Here is an 18,997-nt window from a genome sequence, read left to right as displayed (position 1 = left end):
TTATTAACCCTGTTAATTAGGGTCACGTTCCGCAGTGTAGGTTGACATTTTCCTCGGCTGTAGTATCATTAGGTTAAACAATTTGAACGTGGGTTATTCATGTGCACCCGTAACTAATTCCACGTCGAATACAGACATACCCTCGCTTATTTCCCCTGTTCCAGCATAAAGGGACAACGCTTGCACTTTACAACACCCTTAAGAAGCCTCGCAGATTACTTATTACTTATGGAGTGATCGGTTCGCACAGTTGATATGTTCGATTGGAGTCCGAGTATCAAATAGGGAACCTGTTTTTCCCTTGTGCTCTGCTGGTGGTCAACGCCTCAGCCACAGAAAACCGGGTCTGCTGTAAACCCGCACGGTGGACTCCGTTGAGATTCTTCACCATCGTAATCTGGTAACGACCCATGGTTCCTTGCCGGAATATGATGGTCGCCATCGCAAGGAAGTATTCCCAGATCTAAGTTAATGAGCATATTTCGTTGTAGGCAACGTGGGGTGATTCTTGTGGGAGACTTACCCGGTATGACTTTTCACCGTACTTGGCTGTGATCTTGTCACGATTGCCCGTCCAATTCTTGTACCACCTCCATAAGGTGGCTGAATAATGCTGCCCGATGTTGTCGAGGCTGTTGTGTGTAAGCACACCTTTTGGCCAAATGAACAAGATGATATCAGAAAGTCGTACCTTTGAATCTCAAATCCGGCCTCCTCGAGAGAAGTCACGTACTTCCCCAAGTCCCATCCCATCGTCATCCAAGGAATGACATGCCTCTTCAAGAACAACCCCCAGACCAAATCCTCGTATTGCCACGCACGTCTCGACGCGGTGATCTCGACATGAAACACCCCATCATCCGCGAGCATCTCATAGCAGCGCTCAAAGAACCCGGCCACTTTCAAATCCTCCTGCCCAGATGACTGCAGACATACGATCTTGTCATACTTTTCGTCGGGACCCTCATACGCCCGATTGCATATACGGCTTTGGGTTTCGGATATCTCTGCAGATTGGAGGCGCCAGTTTCCCAAATCAGCTTGATACGGGTCGATCGTCAGCCCAGTCGCGAGGGCACCGTAATTGACGCTGGCGAAGGTTACGAGGGAGCCCCATCCGCAACCGATGTCGAGAAGCCGATCTCCTGATGTTAGGTTGATCTTTTCGCAGACCGCAGCAAGCTTGTTGTCTTGGAGCTCTTCAAGCGATTCCTCGATGCTCATGTCCGATATGATGCCTGAAGTGTAAGCCAATCGTGGGCCAAGGAACCAAGAGTAAAAGTCGCTGCCGCGTTGATCTTCTACGAGTGGTCTTTCTCCTACAGGGCAAGTCAGTCAGTGCTCTGGTATTCAAGGCCCTCGCAAAGTTTCAACCGACTCACTTGGAAACAGATAGGACTCAACCGCTTCGGGAAGCCACGTCAACACCACAAACCTCGTCATCTCCCTCGTAAACCTCCAACTCGCCCAGTCATACCTCCATTCCAGGATTTCCAACGCATCACCGTTGAAATCCACCTCACCGTCAAAGTACATCTTCGTGAAAGTACCCATTGGTATCTTACGCCTTCCCCAGTATCTGTCTCGGTCGTGGTCCTTTGTGTAGGTAAGGTATTCTTCGATTGGCCGGCCCGGATTCCGAATTTTCTCGTTGATCGGAGGCGAGATGCACGATGCAACGTACCAGAATGCACCGACAACGGGCACCAGGAGGGTGAATAGAGCGATTACCAAGGTGTTGTATCCTCCGCATAATTTCCATGTCGCAAAAGCAGGAGCGAGGAAGAGGAGGAGGACGAGGTGCTTGAAGGAAAAGGTATCGTGGCCTGCGCCATCGGCTGGAAGCGCTGCGTGCTTGACAGCGGGATACTGGGACTGTCGCGAGGTTAGGCTACGATTAACAGCAACCCATTTTGCCACACGAGATAAGAAGACTTACCAAAGTCTCCGCGCTGAAATCGAAACCCTTTGGAGAGGCTCCAGCGGACGCCGGGGGCGTCGGGACCATACCGTCATCATCCATTTCTGCGAGATGAAATGACACTGATGATCTTACAACTGGCCGGAGGAAATGGCTTGTAGTAGTCGAAAGATAAGAGTCGTAGTTCTGTCGGGGGTTGAGGCCTCCATGATGACGCGGGGTCGGGATGAGCAGATCAGCAGCTTGGACAGCTGGTGTTGCAACCTGAAAATGCCTGGGCCACGTCAAATCAGGTGATTGGAATTGTTCTGTGACTTTTCCTGTGCCTGTGCCGGCCAGACCGCGGGGTGCGAGCTGGCACTTCGGGATTGGGGTATTGTCGAATGTACGTGGTCTGACAGCTTCTGCCGCAACGTGACTGGACGCTCATTCTCCGACCGACGGGAAGCGCAAGAGAGTGACCAAAAGATAAGCGTATGAAGCAACCATTGGCCTATACGAAATTCCTATCGGAATTATGAGACATGATGAGATATGAATGTGTATGACTAGGTGCACTGATTATCGAAGATGCGTCGCCTACCTGAGCAAGATTTGAATCTGTTGATGATATATAAATGTTATCCCGACTGCAAAAGAGTACTGTTAATTCTAGGGCTGTTATAAATAGAACACCGAGTTGCTATAATACCTTGAATTCTATCAGCTCTACTAAGACTCGTTAGGTCCCAGAGCACATTCCCTCATCTAGTCAAGTTGGCCCCATTCCTGAAGGGGTTTTCGAGGCGATCATCAATGTAACAAAAAGCCTCAAGCCAGACTTGCCTCCATGGATGCGCCAAACCGCCGGGGTCTGCACCAGCTTAGCGCAACACCTGATAATATACCCATTGCTCAGACTCTAGCTATCCACCAACACCCGAATCCCCTGAGTTCCAGGCCATGGAGATAAGATTGTGTTCTCCGCATAAAATGCCACATCCCGTACAGAAGTATCAACTAGTCGTAGCTTATGTCTTCGGATCAGTGTGGCGAACCCGATATGCAGCTCCGAGTACGCTAGGTTCAGGCCGAGGCACATTCGCGTGCCGCGGCCGAAGACGGTCATGTAGTGGGTGAGCGGGTGTATACCATCTGGTCCCAGGGGTTCGCCAAGCCAGCGTTCCGGTCGGAAGGCGGTCGGCTCTGGGAAGACGCGCTCATTCATCAGCATGTGGTATTGATCCATGCTGACGGCGACATTGGCCGGGATGACGGTGCCATTGTAAACCCAGGGGTTTGCTGGGTTACGGTTGATGCGGACTAAACGTTCGATGACACCCATGCCCATTCTCAAAGCTGCAAAAAATTAGCATGACAGATTTCCATGGGAAGAAGATGATGTGGCCCTTGGGGTAAGGGTGAACGTACTCTCCTTGACGATCGCGGTGAGGTAGGGAAGTGTTTCCGAGGTGGCCCACGGAGGAATCTGAGTCGCGTCTGGTAAGGCGCTTGTCAGCTCAGATTGCAACTTGGCGTAGACTTCGGGATTGTGCAAGATGTAGAAGCTGCCCAGAGCAAGCGTCCAGGCAGTGGTCTCAAGCCCGGCACCAATAAGTGATTCGGCCTCATGCTGCACGCGCTTGTGTTCTAGTGTCTCACTAGGGAGGCTGGAGGCTAGCATCTCATGGAAAACAGTTGCGTGGCCGGTCTGCCCTAGGCGCGGCTTCTCATTGCCCCCGGTGGCTTGATGGCTAGCGCGGACGGTGGCGGTTTGTCGGGACATTTCCTGGTGATTCAAGGTCGGAATTCAGTAGACCAAGGGTAAAGAGAAGCGAAGAACTTTTGTGACTTACCTCCCGGTACCCGATGATGGGTTCAAAGGGTGGAAAAAGCCGTTTCGCAAGCCAATACGGCAGACTATCAGTTGCCGCCCCCAGGATTGGCAGGTAGCGGGTGGCATGGGACCAGTTGGTCACCCGCGTGATGGCTCCCGTGAAAGGAGCGCGAAACTCTGCAGACAGATGTAAGTCCAACGGCGAACCGAAGACGAGGTCCATGATGTTTTCGGCGGCGAAGCAGCGCCAGACGTCATGAAGATTGAGCACACGACCGGTACCAGCATATTCGGTTGTGAGACGACGCGAGATAGTGTTCATCAGTGCTTGAATATCGCCCGTCTGCTCGCGCACCTTGGACTTGGCAAAGAAGGGGCTGATGGCTGCGCGGCGTATCTTGTGTAGCTCATGGCGGGCTGTGATGAACGTCGCGCTTGGGATCCCGAAGCGGTTCTCGAGCCGCTTGAGCTTATCATATGGTGTGCTTGTCGGATACAGCGTGTCGAAGAAGTCAGGATCGTCGATGTGTAGCTCATCGGGGTTGATGCGCACGATAGGTCCGTATTTCTCGTGCATGCGTTTAATGGCGAAGGGAACTGCCCACCGCCCTTAGGGACGAGATCGAAGTATGCTTCGTACAGGCCGGTCAGGGCGGCCAGCTTCGGACCAGGGAACTTGGCAATAGGGCTGAAGCAGAGTCGATAGATGCCGATCCATGTGATATACCCGATAGCATTCACGAGAGCTGTTGCTGAAGCCGTGGTGGTAAAACCTGAATCAGGCTGGAATACGTTGGCCAATGGCCTCCGACTCGCGTCATTAAAGCCCTCCATCAATGTTGTGTCTATGACCCTGTCCTGGCCGTCAAACTCAAGATGATATTGTCTGAGTTTGTAGCTGATGTAAACCTTCTGTTTGTTTTCACAATGGCGATGTTTTGGACAACAGCTTCTCAACTAGACGGCAAGCCGCAGCGTAGGCCCAGGCGTTTCCTAATTATTGTACATGATTAACATATTCAACATTCGAGCGGAGAGACAGCCCAAGGTAAGCCAGACTAAGCCCTATCATTCTCAAGTCATCAATTCACCTTCTGGACCAAAGTCTTCATCGCCTTTTGGAAAGGTCTGGTCATGCCTACATGATACATCTGGCGATTGATCCTGTTGTTCCAGTCGATCAGAGTCTAGTTCGCATGACCGCAGATAATCGTGCATAGCTGACATTCAAGTCGACACTTGTAAGAAATACCCCCACGCACGCCATCATTTTGTGATGACTGGATACGTACCGAGTTAGGGAGTAGACCTTGTGTACCTTGTCGATGCAGGGATTCCATGCTTACGACCTGCATTGAGCAGCTAGCCACCGTCCCGTCCCGTGCCTCCAGCCTGCACATGTGAGCGGCGGGCGCCACTGCAGTTTACCCGGCTGAATACGAATGGCCTGAAGAAGCCATCCCGTAAATCCTCCAGTCAAACAGCGCCTGCTGTGCTCTCTGTCACTGTACGCTATCAGGATTAGCCGCATCGTGCCTACCGAGTTGCAAGGTCCTTACGATACAGCCGTTGGGAATCTGATCCCTACATATCAACGCCCGCTTTATGTCTCGTTTGTTTTTCTTTGCTTAGAAATTCCGAGGCGGATACAAAACTTGTGCGGATGCAAGAATGATTCTCAACGAAGTACCTAAATCCTCCGCGTCCCTGACGACGGAGTTCTACTCCTACCTCACTCGGTCTGCTTGCTTTCTCATAATTACCTCACCAACAGAAACATCCCTCACTGCCCTTCAGCAAAATTCCGAGGCCACCAACGAAAAGCCGTCATGGCACCCTTTTCTAGTCTCCGCGCCACTCTCACGCAAATCTACCCGCCCAAGCCCACCTTTACCGAGGCTGATGTGTCCGCCAACTCTCAGCGTGGTCGAGTATTCATCGTGACAGGCGGCAATGCGGGTATCGGCTTAGAGTTGACCAAAATTCTCTATGCAGCGGGTGCTACTGTCTACATCGCATCACGCTCTAAGGTAGGATGGTTACAGGCAAAAGAAGTCAAGAGAATCGATTCGCTGATATGACGTAGGACAAGGTAGGAGCTGCGATCAAAGACATCACGACGAAATCCGGCAACTCCACGACGAGTGGCCAACTGAAATTCCTCCATCTGGACCTGAACAACCTCACCATCGTCAAAGCTGCAGCCAAAACATTTGCTGATCAAGAATCTCGCCTAGATGTGCTCTGGAACAACGCCGGCACAGGCGCCAACGCCGTGACCCCGGGCCAGCGCACCAAACAAGACCTTGAGCCGATGATCGGTTTCCACTGCGTCGCGACCTTATTCTTCACGCATCTCCTCGTGCCGCAACTGCGTGCCGCAGCGAGCTGGTCCTCCGCTGGGCAGACGCGCGTCGTCTGGACGTCGAGCAGTCTCGCGGAGGCTGGGTCGCCACCGAACGGCCTCGACTGGGCCGTAATCGATAAGGGGACGAGCAAGCCGATGCAGAACTACGGCGCGTCCAAGGCGGGGACGTGGTTCCTGAGTCGCGAATTCGCGCGCCGGCACACCAAGCAGGACGGCATCGTGAGCGTATGTCTGAACCCCGGATACCTAAAGACGGCGTCCTTTGACGGCACGCCGGCGCCGGTGATGATGATCATGAACGCGGTGATGTTGTCAGAGCCCCTCTACGGCGCGTACACTGAGCTGTTTGCTGGTCTGTCACCCGAGGTGACGCCCGAGAGCAGCGGCTCGTATATCACCCCCTGGGGTCGCATCCGGGCGAATGCGGCTACGCCTCGACAGGATTTAATAAAGGCAGGAGATACCAAAGAAGAAGGGGGTCAGGGGTATGGAGAGAGGCTCTGGGCTTGGAGCGAGGAGAAGTGGGCACCGTTTGCTTAGGAAAGGCGATGTTAGATATGCAAGGGAGCGGATACAGCGAGATACACGTGGTGGATTGGTTCGGTTAGCATTCGCACGCAATCTGTTACGATTCAATGCAATCAGTTTGCGGCGCAGCTCTGACGAAACGGAGAAATTCCTCCATCTGGTGTGGATGATACGGAACGGGATTCCCCCTGGGATCCCGGAGAGGGCCGAGACCTCCAACAGGAAAGCCAGCTACGCCGATTCCCTGCAGAAGTAAGACAAGACACTGTTAGTGGACCTATTGCATCTGGCCAACAGCCAAGACATGGTATATCTTGATAGTGCCCGCCAGGCAACAGCCAGCCAGCCACCAGCCCGCCATGAATCGGCAGGAAGGCTTCCCTGTTAGCTACGCGGCGGCCCGTTGGATTCTTCATCTTCTATCTCCGAAGGCGTGGCGGCAAAGATCATTCACGAAAGCTGTCTTCAAGACAGCATGTTTCAGAGCTCCGGAGAGATAGGAAGACTCAGCCTTACGGGCTGCCGTGCTCCCGAGCCAGAACCCCCCCACAGTCGTTCTCACGTCAGCCTGCCAAGTCTTTTATTGTCGTATATCCACTGAATTGTCCGAAGACCGTGTGTGGAATTCCAAGAGGGACCTCTCTGTGGCGGCCAAGTATACTGAACTTAAGATCGCACTGCCAGGAATCAGGTGCCTCTTCAGATGATGCGGTTCCACGACGTTCCCGCCCCGAACACAATGCAACTCAACTTGCCATCTCCCACAACCATCAGCGAACGCCGTCGGCTGCAGAACCGCAATGCGCAGCGCAGATTCCGCCGTATGTCTATCTGTGTCTCTACTCGCAGCATTCGTCACAGCATCACTAACTTGGGGTTTGCCATCCCCTTCGTGAAGAACGACGCGAGCAGCAGCAACAGCAACAGCAGCAAAGCGCCACCATGACAACCAGTGGTGAACAGTTCCTGAACCCCGAGCCCACCTCGTTACCTTTTGAACTACATCATGATCCGAGCGAAACAATCCCTTCCGCTTTTGATGTGATCAAATCTCAAGAGAACAGCTTCAGCTACGACTTGAACATCGACCAACTTGTTCAGAATAGCACAAATACACCGACAGCGGCAAGAACCACAAGGCAAGGGCTTGATACCAGCGAGATTATATCCCCATCATACCAGTATTCTTCAGCATCACCATCCTCTCGTTCCCCGTCTCACGGTTCCACCTCAACCCCCCGACAAAGCCCATTCGAACAACTCTCAGCGTCATCTTCATTGTCACACAGCGCGACAAACAACAACAGTCGCAGTATTGTGCCTCCCGGAACTAGAGGTCATCGTTCTCCATCATCAACTACGCCAACAATACCGACTCCCCAGAAGCCAGCCTGTACATACGAGTACCTCGGCGTTCTCCATATCGCTGCGCAAAAAGGCCATGACCGCATAACCCAGATGCTGCTGAGCCATCATGGCATGGACTGCAACGCCCCGGACGGCGAGGGCCGCACGCCTTTGATGCACGCCGTGGTTGCCGGCCTCGTGCCGGTAGTGCGCGCGCTCCTGACCGCCGGCACCCGCTGCGACACCGTCGATAACAATCAACGCTCCGTGTTGCACCTAGCCGTGCTCCACCGGAGGGAGCAGGTGTTGCGGCTGTTGCTGGCGGAGATCGAACAGGGGGTTGTCGACGGCGTACATCCGATTGGGCAAGCGGAAGCTCGGTTGGCGCGTCTCTTGGACGCGTACGACGCGGACGGGAACACGCCGTTGCATCTGGCCGTGACGGAGGGGTTTGAGGCAGGGGTTGTCATGTTGGTACGGAGCGGGTCCGATCTAGAGGTTGAGGCCAGAAGATGTTAGACATGATGGATTCATATACAAGGTGAAGACTCCGAGAACACCTAGAAAGATAATAGACAGCGTGTGTAAAATACAATAGAGAGCGAAAGCGGCGTTCAGTTTTGAATGCAAATTTTACTCAATATAAATCGATGTAAACTTCGAACCTCTAAGTTCAAATTATCCTGTGGCAGACTCAATGAAGTTCCTTAACACTAATACATTGAACGCGAAGATGACTGCTAATACTTGAAGGTCTGGCAGCTCATCGTCAATTTAGCACCGAAGTTGGTCGTGGCAAAACCAATTTCTAATAAGAAACTCAACTGACCGTGGAACCACTCCCAGCGGTACTGGCACGAGACCCAGGCCAGCCGTGACTGGCGCTTCAAGAAGTTCATCAACCACGACCTCCTGGGATCGAAGATGAACGGCACCGCGTGGCAGTCTCCCATCTTCCAAAAGACCCTCCGCCTCGGTGACATGCCCTGGCTGCGGGACCACACGTCGTTCATGTTAGCCGTCTGCTGCCGGACTGGGAAATCACCAGGCTCCAGGGACATCACCCCAGCGACCGTAAAACAGAGGTACTGGACATCCACGCCAGCGATACCATCATCAACATGGGCGCAGAGCGTCTGGGCGACATGGATTCCATTCATTACCACGAGGTGACGGCGGAACCTCAGCCGCTTGAGGATGGCTACGTCGAGGTCGAGGTTTACGCCGCTGGTCTGAATTACACGGACGTCGTTGTAACCATGGGCATAGTTCCTGGTGACGAGCGCGAACTGGGTGGCGAGGCGGCTGGCATCGTGACAAAGGTCTCGCCCAGTGTCACCTCACTCACGGTTGGACAACGTGTTGTGGTCTTCACCCCGGCGACCATTTCCAACCGCGTCCGCACCCGGCCCGGACGAGTGCATGCCCTCCCTGACTGGATGTCGTTCGAAGAGGCTGCCACTCTTTGTGGTGTTTACTTGACTTCCATCTTCTCATTGTTCGACATGGCAGATGTTAAGGCCGGCAAGACCGTACTGATCCACTCCGCGGCGGGTGGTGTAGGCATCTCCTCTCTGCAGCTGGCTCAGTATGCCGGTGCGGAGGTAAGTTGCAGCAGTTCCTTCTTGTGATGCGGTTTTCCACTCCGGGAGCACTCACTAACACTTGCCCTCCCCTAATTCTTTGCGACTGTTGGTTCTCCTGACAAGAGAGAATTCGTTAAGTCCACTTTCGGTCTAGAGGACGACCACATCTTCAACTCCCGCGACAAATCTTTCGGTGACCAAATCTTAGCTGCGACGGGTGGCCGAGGTGTCGTTATCATTCTCAACTCTCTCACCGGCGACATGCTGGATGAGTCCTTCCGCGTCCTCGCCGACGGAGGTATTATGGTCGAGATTGGTAAGAAAGACATCGTGGATCGCAACAGCCTTGCCATGGAGCCACTCGACCGCAATATCTCCCTGAGAGCCGTTGATATGTCTCACCAGAGAGCCCCCGATCACCTCATTGCCCGGTAGGCATACCTCCCTCACCACCCACTGTCGCATCTCGAGGATATAATGACTGACTTATGTTCTCTTCAAGTCTTATTACCAAGCTCTTTGAACTACTCGAGGGACGTCACGTCAAGCCAATCAAACCCATCCACGTTTTCTCCTTCACCGACGTCGCCAACGCCGTTCGCTACCTGCGCGCAGGTAAGCACATTGGTAAGGTCGTCATTTCGGACGGCCCCGAGGCGAAGATTTCGGTCCCCGTAAGTTGCCATCCACCTAAAAACAAAAACATGATTGTAGAAAACCTTATACTGATTTCGAAAAGGTCCGACGCGCGCCGAAGACCCTCCACTTCCGCGATGATGCTACATATCTGATCGTAGGCGGTCTCCGTGGTCTCTGCGGTGCCCTGGCCATCTACCTCGCCAAGAGTGGCGCGAAGCACTTGGCGGTTATCTCCAGAAGCGGGCACACAGACGAAAGTCCCGTTCTATCGTCAAGCAGGTCAAGGCCCTTGGATCGAGCATTGATCTCCTGACAACCGACGTGACCAGCAAGGGCGACGTCCAGCGGGCCTTCAACCAGACGTCCTTCCCAGTTGGGGGAATTATCTAGGGCGCGATGGTCCTCCGGGTAAGTGTTTTCTTACAGACAAGGTATGGATTGGTTTCTAACATTTTGCTCCGCTAGAACCGACCGTTCGACTCCATGACACTGGAAGAATACCATCAAGCCGTCGGCTGCAAGATTCAAGGTACATGGAACCTCCACGACGCAGCCGAAAAGCTCGGCCTCGAACTCGGCTTCTTCACCATGCTCTCCAGCATCTCCGGTGTCATTGGGCAGCGCGGACAGACTAACTACGCCGCCGCCAACGTCTTCCTCGACTCCTTCGCCGCCTTCCGCCGCGAGCGCGGACAAGCCGCGTGCTCCATCGACCTGGGCGTCATCGAGGATGACGGCTTCATCGCCAACAACGATGAGTTCCAGGGGAAGCACTTTGACAGCCGCACCTTTAAGGGCATCAACAACGGCCTCCTGTGGCAGATCCTCTACTTCTCCATCCTGCAGCAGGCAGGCAAGTTCCCGGGATCGCCGTCGGCTACGCAGATGGTCACTGGTATCGTGGCGCCGCAGCCTGCTGACTCGGCGCTCTTGCAAGACGCCCGGTTCGCGGCGCTGCGGACCGGTTCTGCCGGGGGCAGGGTTGCCGGCGAGGGCGGCAATAGCGCCAACGCAGATGTGCAGGCGCTGCTTCTCCTCTTGAAGTCGAAGTCGGCTGAGACTTCAGCACAGGTAGCAGCAACAGGTATGCAGGATCTTGTATTTTCTCTCATCGCCCTTGATGTTCAGCAGGTCAATTTACTAAACCAATTCGTTTTTCTAGTGGATGTCGTGAACAAATGTTTTGTCCGCATGCTCCGTCTCTCAGAGCCCACGGATCCAGCTCGACCCCTGTCAGTGTATGGTATTGATTCGTTGGCGGCGGTTGAGGTACGTAACTGGGTGCGCAACGAGCTGGGGGCGTTGGTCACCACATTTGACATCATGAACGCGTCTTCGTTGTTGTCATTCTGTGAGAAGATTGTTTGAAAGATCGTGGTTGAGTGAGCACTATCAGTTTGCACGTCAATTTCTTTCCCGTTTGGGCCGGGGGCAAAGGTGGTGGGTGGTCAGAATTTTGATCCAAATAGACGGTCAGAAGGCGATACACAACAAGTAACTAAGAGAAATCTACGAACATAGCCAGCAAGTTCCGACCATTCCAATTCAAATAGAGTGGTTGACACAATGATTTGCTCTCAGTCAAGTGAAATTAGTGACAACTTTAACTAAATTGAATTGTTACTTGCTAGGGAGATACTTTACGAGGCTACACCTTCAAAATCAGTTGGTCTGCGAATACCTACTTTTTGAAGCTGGGTCTCTATGCTACCAATTGCGTTTGGCTTCTTCTGTCGGCGTTCGCCGAGTGTGATTATGATTACACAGCCTCATTGCATCACCCCCAAAAGATCTTTAAGTGTGGCCTGCCACATGTTGGAATACCTATAATACGATAAGCCACCAGCCTTCTCATCGTCGCACAACATTTCAGCTTCCTGCCAAGGTCGCTCCGCCTGCCTTGGCAACTCCTCTTCACGTGCCTCCTGAGACATCTAGAAAACACATATAGCGAGCAAGACAGAGCGCCGGAATTCCGGCATTTGGTCTTCTGCGCACAATACCTCATCGATCTTTTTACGATTTCAGTCATAGCAATCACCTAAGACATACGATGGACGACATAACAACCATACAAAGTCTTCGCAGACGCAAATCTCAACCAAATAGCCCCATATGCAAATCCGACAGCCTGCCACTCGAAGACTTCCGCCAGCAAAATGCGAGGCCTTCATCACCTGTGTCTGCCAGTCAGCAGAAACGACCAGATCAGGTAGAGTGCGATGATGAAACATCATTGCTGAACGAGGCAGGGTCTTTGGACGATACAGCAGCCCGTATCTCATCGCCAACCCGTTTGAAAGCCCTCGGCTTATTTGGTATTTGCGTACTCGTCCTAGGAACAGTTGGCATTATATTGGGCATTGCTCTTCTCACCTATCTCTGGCGGTCTTCCATGCGAGCGCAAGCCGGTCAAATCGATAACGGTGAATTATGGTTCCTGTTTGTGGCAGCAAACTGGATTTCGGTGACGGTCACTCTCACCGCCGCTATCATTCGCGTCTGCATTGGGTTTCAGATGGGCGTATTGACCGGCATGACAGCCTCGCTTCTGGTTGAGAGAACTGGTGTGCCATTGAGCTCTGCTCCTCTTATCTCGATGCTCAGAGCTCTTTCTACATCCCCGTATAATCTGGTTTCGAGAAAGACATTAGGGACCCCTTTTGGAGTTGCAATTTGCCTTGCGGTTCTTTTGACAGCGGCTTCGAACTTCACGTCGACAATTCTTCTGGTCGACTTTCAGAACATCAATATCAAGACGCCCAACAGGTCTCAGGAGTTATTGTACGGGAATAGCCGACCAGAAGATGCGCTTGGCAGTGAAGATTCCTTGGGTTTCTTGGGGGGCGCTAGAGTTGGCACCCTGAAAGGATCAAAGATCTGGAATTCACAGCCCAATTCTTATTTTCGCTTTGCCGAGCTCGGTTACGACGGTGTTCGAGACACTAAGGGTCATGATGCCGAGAGTGTCGACGATTCAGGAACGGCTATACGAGCGATTTTGCCTTTCAGCAATGCGTCTGATCGCACGACTCTGCGAGGATATGACGGCCCCAGTGTTGTGTTTGACTCGAGGGTGGTCTGTACCCGTCCGAACTTGGACCTCGAAGATATTTCGTTTTCAACAGTTATGTCAACAAACAACAGGAGAGGGAACGGTCGACCTTATCAGTTTGATGAGGTATTTGTCACAGGCTCCTTCAAAATTCCCAAGAATCCTTCACTCTTTCATGCAGATTACAATCCACCTCTGGGGGCGGGATGGTACTTCACATGTGTATTCCCGGCACCCAAAGATGCTGAAAAGACCCCATACTGGTCGATATCCTTTTGTGCAACTACGGGAGGGGTGCAAGCGCTAGACAGCCAATCTACCAGGTTGCCTAAGCTTAAGCCGACAAAGCTTCCAAGATCACCGTCCGGAACCAGCACATTCCTCATCTTCAATGCGACGGGGTCTATAGATGAATGGCGGAAATACATAAAGAAAGACGGAAAGGAGAGAGAAGGAACCTATCGGATGTCACAATCCGCCAAAAAATGGTCACTATCAGAAGACGAGATCTGGGTACGTCTGCGACCACCACCTGGCTCCTTCGATGCAACAGTATCGATCAGCACATGCTTGACCAACCTTCCCGGAGCTTACTTGAACGTTCGTATGTCCAGCGAAAATGATGGGCTCGAACCCAGAATCTCTCGGGACAGACTGAACAAGGACCAATATGACACCGCATCAATTCGAGAACAGTACACGAACCATAAACAAGCCGGAACCTCTCAGGGCTCGCCCAGAATCCTTGCTTTGCATCCGAAAACAGGCTGGGACTTTAAAAATGATCAAGACATGGAACGGTTGAGCAGCGGCCCAACCCTGGATCACTGGATGCTATTCAATAGCGTGACTGACGGCTTGCCGTATATGAATTTGAACGGTGTTACGGAAACTTTTGAAATCTTGGCTGGAGGGATCCTACTCCCAGGGGCCTTTTCTCCTTACACCGTACACTATGCGCATGCCGCGCTCTTCCAGGATATTACTAGGACAACTGGCAGTTTGGCACAGGGCCTTCAAGGTCTTTTCACAGTTCTTCGCCAAATGGCGTACTACGAGAACTCACTTTACTTCGATATCAATTCAACAGCTGTGCTAACTTTCTCCAGCAATAAGCTCATACCCACACAATGGAATGGCTTTGGTCTCGTGGCTAGTATGGTGCTTGCCCATTTTCTTCTCCTCGCAGTCATTACTGCATTATTTTTGGGGTGGACACAGGCTAGTTGGCTTGGGAACGTATGGGCTTCTTTGAGCCAGGTTGTTTCGTATGAGACCAAGGACTTGATCGAGACGAGTACCGATAAAGATGACGAGGCTGTGGCCAAGACGATTCTGAAAGTATCGTCCGCAGCAGACGGGAAGTCAACATTTAGGGTCAGGGTGAAGGGCAACGGATCCAACAGGAGAAATGAGCTTTCCTTGATGTGAAGAGGATTTGAAAGCAAGAAAAAAAAAATTCCTCTGTCTTTACGCTCTTCTCTTTTCATGCTTTTTCCACATTCTCTTTGTTCATCAAATATAGTACTCGGGTTCGTATAGGAAGTCATCGCCACCAAGCACGAGTTGCGGTATCGTGTCGCTATGGTAGCATTGACAAGGAGACTAGCAATCTCGAATCAACCGCTGTGTGTTTTCATCTAGAGATATTAAAACTCGTTCTCGACTGCATTGCGTTGATCTACGCCCCTTTGAAGCTGTGCGAAGATCGAGCGGAGTCATCCGACGGAGCGATCCTGGTGAGCTTCGGCATCTCTGCAGGAAATCGGTACCCAAGGCGGTATTGCTGTTCTTAAAGATGGGAAGGGGAGCTCGAATGTGTACTACGTACGGCCTGGCGGGTCTAAGCGGCAACGTCTTCGCTTTCGACGAATACCCAGCGACTGCTGTGCTCGGCCCTAAATTGTGAAATTCGGACGTCCAGTATGCACGTCTGGTACGAGAAATCGATTTCGATTCAATGATCTAGAAACGTGAGTTGTCATTCTGACACTGTCATTATGTACTTAATGACACTGACTCGCCGCAGCAATCGGCGTAGACCCCAGTTGGATTGGGCGCACCCCGAGGCGAGCTGACAATGCAATAATTAGATTAGACGATGATTGTACCAGATTCGATGGCAAGGTGCTTGCGCAGTAGCAGCCGCCTAACTCCTGTAGGCTGATTTGTGTCAAAGTCAAGGCCAGAATATTGGTCGAAGAAGATGGTTGAAAGTGCCAAAAAGATTGCTCACCGCGGAGTGACCAGAAACGCTATTAGCTACGAGGATCTGAGCTAGCTCAAGCGGCACTGGCGAACTTAAAACAAGAGACATGGCACATAGGTAACCAACTATTTGATAGTGGAGTAATAGCGACTAGGTTCATCCGACGACGAGTAGACTCATTCTCAGCCATGTTGCCAAGGTCCGTGTCTGTCATTCATCTTCCACTCGATCCGATCAAACCCTTCAGACTGGTGACAGCATCGATTCGCTGGGGCGCATTGTCCTCCGAGCAGATACTACGACGCTGCGCCTCGGCCTTTGCCGGCTTCGACACTGTCATTGCCTGATAAACGGAAGAGCGCTCGGGCTCAGATATGTATCCCGCCGTATCCGCCTCGCCCCCTTCACTCCGATCGCCTGGGACGTGGCTCTCGGAAGCTTTCCTCGAAATTGCGGTACTTTCAAGGGACGGAGCCGGCGCCCGCATGAGAGGTGCTTGGGGCGGAGTCTGGAAGACGGAGCTTAGCTTGCGAGTGAGCTTCTGTAGAAATCCAGGATCCGAATTGGAGACATCGGCGAAATGAGCAGAGCGAGACCTATAGAGGACCTTGTCCGTCGAGCGGGGGGCAGCAGCTCCGACGGCCATAATGGATGCTTCAGATACTCGACGACCAGGCTTCAATGTGGCGTCGTAAGTGCCTTCTCCAAATACATTCCGATTGAACAGACCAAAGTTGTACCTCGTTATCGGATCTGGTCGTGAAACATGGCTGTCAGTCGCAGGCACCGCACCGCCCGGTCTGGCGTCGACGCCGAGGTGATACATGTCGTCTGTTTCTTGCTCTTCGGGAATAGCGCCATACGGAGGGCTTTGCCATTCATGTGTACCATGGCGTTTACTCAATGGAGGAAATGAAGTAGTATCCTGCTGATCAGTGAGACCATTATCAATGGATGATTTGCTATTCTCCTTCTGCAGGCTCGCCTCCCTGGGGATCTTTGAATCTCCGTAGGCGCCATCGGCGGTAGTGTCATTTGATGACTTCAGGAAAGTCTCTAAAAACCTCGATTTCAACGTCTTGGATTCTGCCGGCTTATCATTTGATGTCGAAACATCCAACTGCTGTGGGCCCCCTTGATCAGCATCGGGAACCTTCATGCCATCCTCTTTGGCGTCAAGTTTGTTAGGATCAGGACCGGCAGAGGCGGAATCAACTTCGTGGGGGCTTGGATCAATCTCCTTGGTAGATGTGACATCAACCTCCATGGAAGTGGGATCATCGGGGTTGGACGCCTGTTTCAGACGTCCACCTTCAGCATCGTCAAGACCGCTTTGTTTCAAGGGGGACTCCTCAGCTTGGTCTGCTCCAGGCGATGCTTCTTTGGAGTCCAGCTTGGGTTCCACAGCGTCTGGCGTTTTGGCCTCAGTACCGCTTTTGTTGAGCTCCCGATTGATGGCGTTTGAGCTCTTGGTGTCAACATCCTCTGTGTTCGAATTTTCTGCAGCAGGAGGATTGGTTGTTGGTTGATTGTCGATGGCGTAATCACTCAAGTCATCCATGTCGCAGTCAGAAATCTCGTGAAGTCGTGGTCCAGTTGCGGGAGTCTCGGCGGTACCTGAGCCATCTACGGCCCGATCACCCTCGGTGCTCCCCATCTTTTGTTCTGCCGCCTTTGTACCGTTGGGCTGTTCTTGATCTCCTTCGGTTTTGACCTTTGCTGCACTGCCGGCCTGGACGGTCGGATCGCCCCCTGGATCCGCTGTTGTTAAGACATCTTTGGGGTCTCCTTGAGACTCGTTGTCGGGCTTTGTATCATCGGCTGCCCATCGGATATCGGTGACGTTGTCTTTGGATAGGATGGTGGTCATGGATACTTTAGATGACCTGACCCTGGCGCGTATTTGACCGTCAGATTGACTGCGGGCGAAGAAGGCGGTTTCAGGCAAGCTTATGGTAGTCGCCGGTTCCGCCACGTCGGAGACTTGTGGTCCAAGGGCATTCATGAGGCAGCTGGGCTTTCGGACAACCTGTCTCGAAACTTCCTCGCCTGGCTGCAAAGCAGCACCCTGATCTTTGTCGACGGGACCAACGCCGTGCTTGCACATCTCGTGGACAACGATTTCGACCACATCTTGGACTTCACCGTCGTTCAAGACATACTGACAGGAGCCACGGCGGCATACAGAAGCTGTTTCAATGTCGTCGGCAGGTGTCTTTTGTGCAGTGGATACAGGTCGCGGGGAGGCTTCGGATGATCCCGTCTGACGTCGAGAGTTGCTTGAGAGGTGGTTCCGGACTTTGCGCACAATGTCATGCATGGAAATATGCGATTTGCCACGCGCCTTCAACCCTGGTCGCTTGGAGCTGCTGATGGAGCCTCCACCGTTGGTTGTGGATGATGGCACCTTTGGGGCGGCTGACTTGCTGCGTGGCTGTTTGTTTGTTGACATCGGCTGCGGAGTCTGAACGGGGGCCGTGTTTGATGAAGATTTGGATGCTTCTTGAGGCCGAAGCCCAGGGTCTTTCATTCCTGTGAGAGACCCATCAGCGACATGCGTCCCAAGGAGTACTCTGTGAAGCTTACCTTGTGCCGGATTGTTCGCCAGGTTTCTGACGTCGAGAGTGTCCCCGATGGCCTTGGGAACGTGGTCGGGGGGGATGGCATTGCCATTGGCATCCACGCTCATGCATCGGGAGGGTCGACGGATGGCAGGGGCTGCAGGGGGTGCCCAAGCAACATGACCGAGGCCGCCGTCGCTCAGCAAAGTGCAGTTGGTGATGGACGTTGGCGGAGGTGGAATGACGGTGCGTTTCTTCCCAGATGGCTTTCGCCTGGTTGTCGGAAAGATGACAGTCCCAGCCTGGCAGTTTGGGACAAAGACGCCAGGGAGATGATGGGTGACGGCGCCATTTTTGTCGACCGAGGTGCTTGGGGCTGCCATCGGCTGGGCTGGTTGGGCCTTGCTTTGACCCGAATTGGACCAAAACGACAGCATATTTTTGATGCAATAAGGAGATGCTGGACGAAAGTCGTTTGATAAAGAGGCTGTAAGACGAGGTCTGGAGGGTCGGTCAAAGGAGACGAGGATAGTGCTTCAACCCGGGCTGGAAGTCGGCTGAGGCAGAATAGGCTGGATACTTGGCAGACTTTGTCCATGAAGAAGAGTGAAGTCAAGGGGAGTTTGACTTGCTGATTGAACTTGCCAAGGCATGAAGAAACGGCACTTGCTGCTCTTGATTGATGATGGGGGAAGTCGACTCCCATCGCAGCTCCCGTTTGGTGACATTGTGGCTAAAAGGAAGCGGCAGCCGAGATTTGTCCCTGCAAATAAGGGAGACAGCAGGGTTCGCTTGAAACTACCACGACGAATCTGTTTTTTTTTTGGGGGGTACAGCACAAGCTGCGATTGAAGGCCCAGTACTCGCGTAGCATCGAGATACTAAGTCGACAATGAAGCGTGGTGCTGTTGTGTCGTCGTGTTGTGTTCTCAGCCAAAAGTCAATGGCTCGATCCGGTGGGGCTGAT

At 52.7% G+C, this 18,997-nt stretch overlaps 6 protein-coding genes across 6 annotated transcripts; 2 read left to right on the top strand and 4 right to left on the bottom strand.

Annotated features, from left to right (window-relative positions):
- Positions 1–277: 277 nt before the first annotated feature.
- Positions 278–2,023, bottom strand: MT2 (Sphingolipid C9-methyltransferase 2; the record flags this gene model as incomplete). The annotated part of the gene is made up of 5 exons (XM_037329437.1): positions 278–463; positions 524–632; positions 692–1,319; positions 1,383–1,875; positions 1,940–2,023. 5 exons carry the CDS (start codon positions 2,021–2,023, stop codon positions 278–280), a joined length of 1,500 nt encoding a protein of 499 aa, XP_037172207.1.
- A 799-nt stretch (positions 2,024–2,822) lies between these two features.
- Positions 2,823–4,314, bottom strand: sdnE-1 (Cytochrome P450 monooxygenase sdnE; the record flags this gene model as incomplete). The annotated part of the gene is made up of 3 exons (XM_037329436.1): positions 2,823–3,259; positions 3,332–3,689; positions 3,757–4,314. 3 exons carry the CDS (start codon positions 4,312–4,314, stop codon positions 2,823–2,825), a joined length of 1,353 nt encoding a protein of 450 aa, XP_037172206.1.
- A 33-nt stretch (positions 4,315–4,347) lies between these two features.
- CGCA056_v014193 (uncharacterized protein) lies at positions 4,348–4,455 on the bottom strand (the record flags this gene model as incomplete). The annotated part of the gene is made up of 1 exon (XM_037329435.1): positions 4,348–4,455. One exon carries the CDS (start codon positions 4,453–4,455, stop codon positions 4,348–4,350), a length of 108 nt encoding a protein of 35 aa, XP_037172212.1.
- A 1,111-nt stretch (positions 4,456–5,566) lies between these two features.
- On the top strand, positions 5,567–6,645 carry CGCA056_v014192 (putative oxidoreductase; the record flags this gene model as incomplete). Its single annotated transcript, XM_037329434.1, has 2 exons — positions 5,567–5,767; positions 5,824–6,645. 2 exons carry the CDS (start codon positions 5,567–5,569, stop codon positions 6,643–6,645), a joined length of 1,023 nt encoding a protein of 340 aa, XP_037172211.1.
- Positions 6,646–7,575: 930 nt separating this feature from the next.
- On the top strand, positions 7,576–11,573 carry Bref-PKS (Highly reducing polyketide synthase; the record flags this gene model as incomplete). Its single annotated transcript, XM_037329433.1, has 9 exons — positions 7,576–8,454; positions 8,827–8,993; positions 9,050–9,584; positions 9,690–9,997; positions 10,069–10,240; positions 10,306–10,431; positions 10,485–10,577; positions 10,671–11,289; positions 11,368–11,573. 9 exons carry the CDS (start codon positions 7,576–7,578, stop codon positions 11,571–11,573), a joined length of 3,105 nt encoding a protein of 1,034 aa, XP_037172210.1.
- A 4,110-nt stretch (positions 11,574–15,683) lies between these two features.
- On the bottom strand, positions 15,684–18,413 carry CGCA056_v014190 (uncharacterized protein; the record flags this gene model as incomplete). The annotated part of the gene is made up of 2 exons (XM_037329432.1): positions 15,684–18,001; positions 18,056–18,413. The coding sequence occupies 2 exons, from the start codon at positions 18,411–18,413 to the stop codon at positions 15,684–15,686; spliced, it is 2,676 nt and encodes an 891-aa protein (XP_037172209.1).
- Positions 18,414–18,997: the final 584 nt, after the last annotated feature.

This window comes from Colletotrichum aenigma (assembly GCF_013390185.1).
Source record: "Colletotrichum aenigma strain Cg56 chromosome Unknown KSG_Cg56_contig10, whole genome shotgun sequence".
Taxonomy (NCBI): domain Eukaryota; kingdom Fungi; phylum Ascomycota; class Sordariomycetes; order Glomerellales; family Glomerellaceae; genus Colletotrichum; species Colletotrichum aenigma.
The sequence above is the reverse complement of the archived record's forward strand: the minus strand, read 5'-3'. Positions and strand labels throughout refer to the sequence as shown.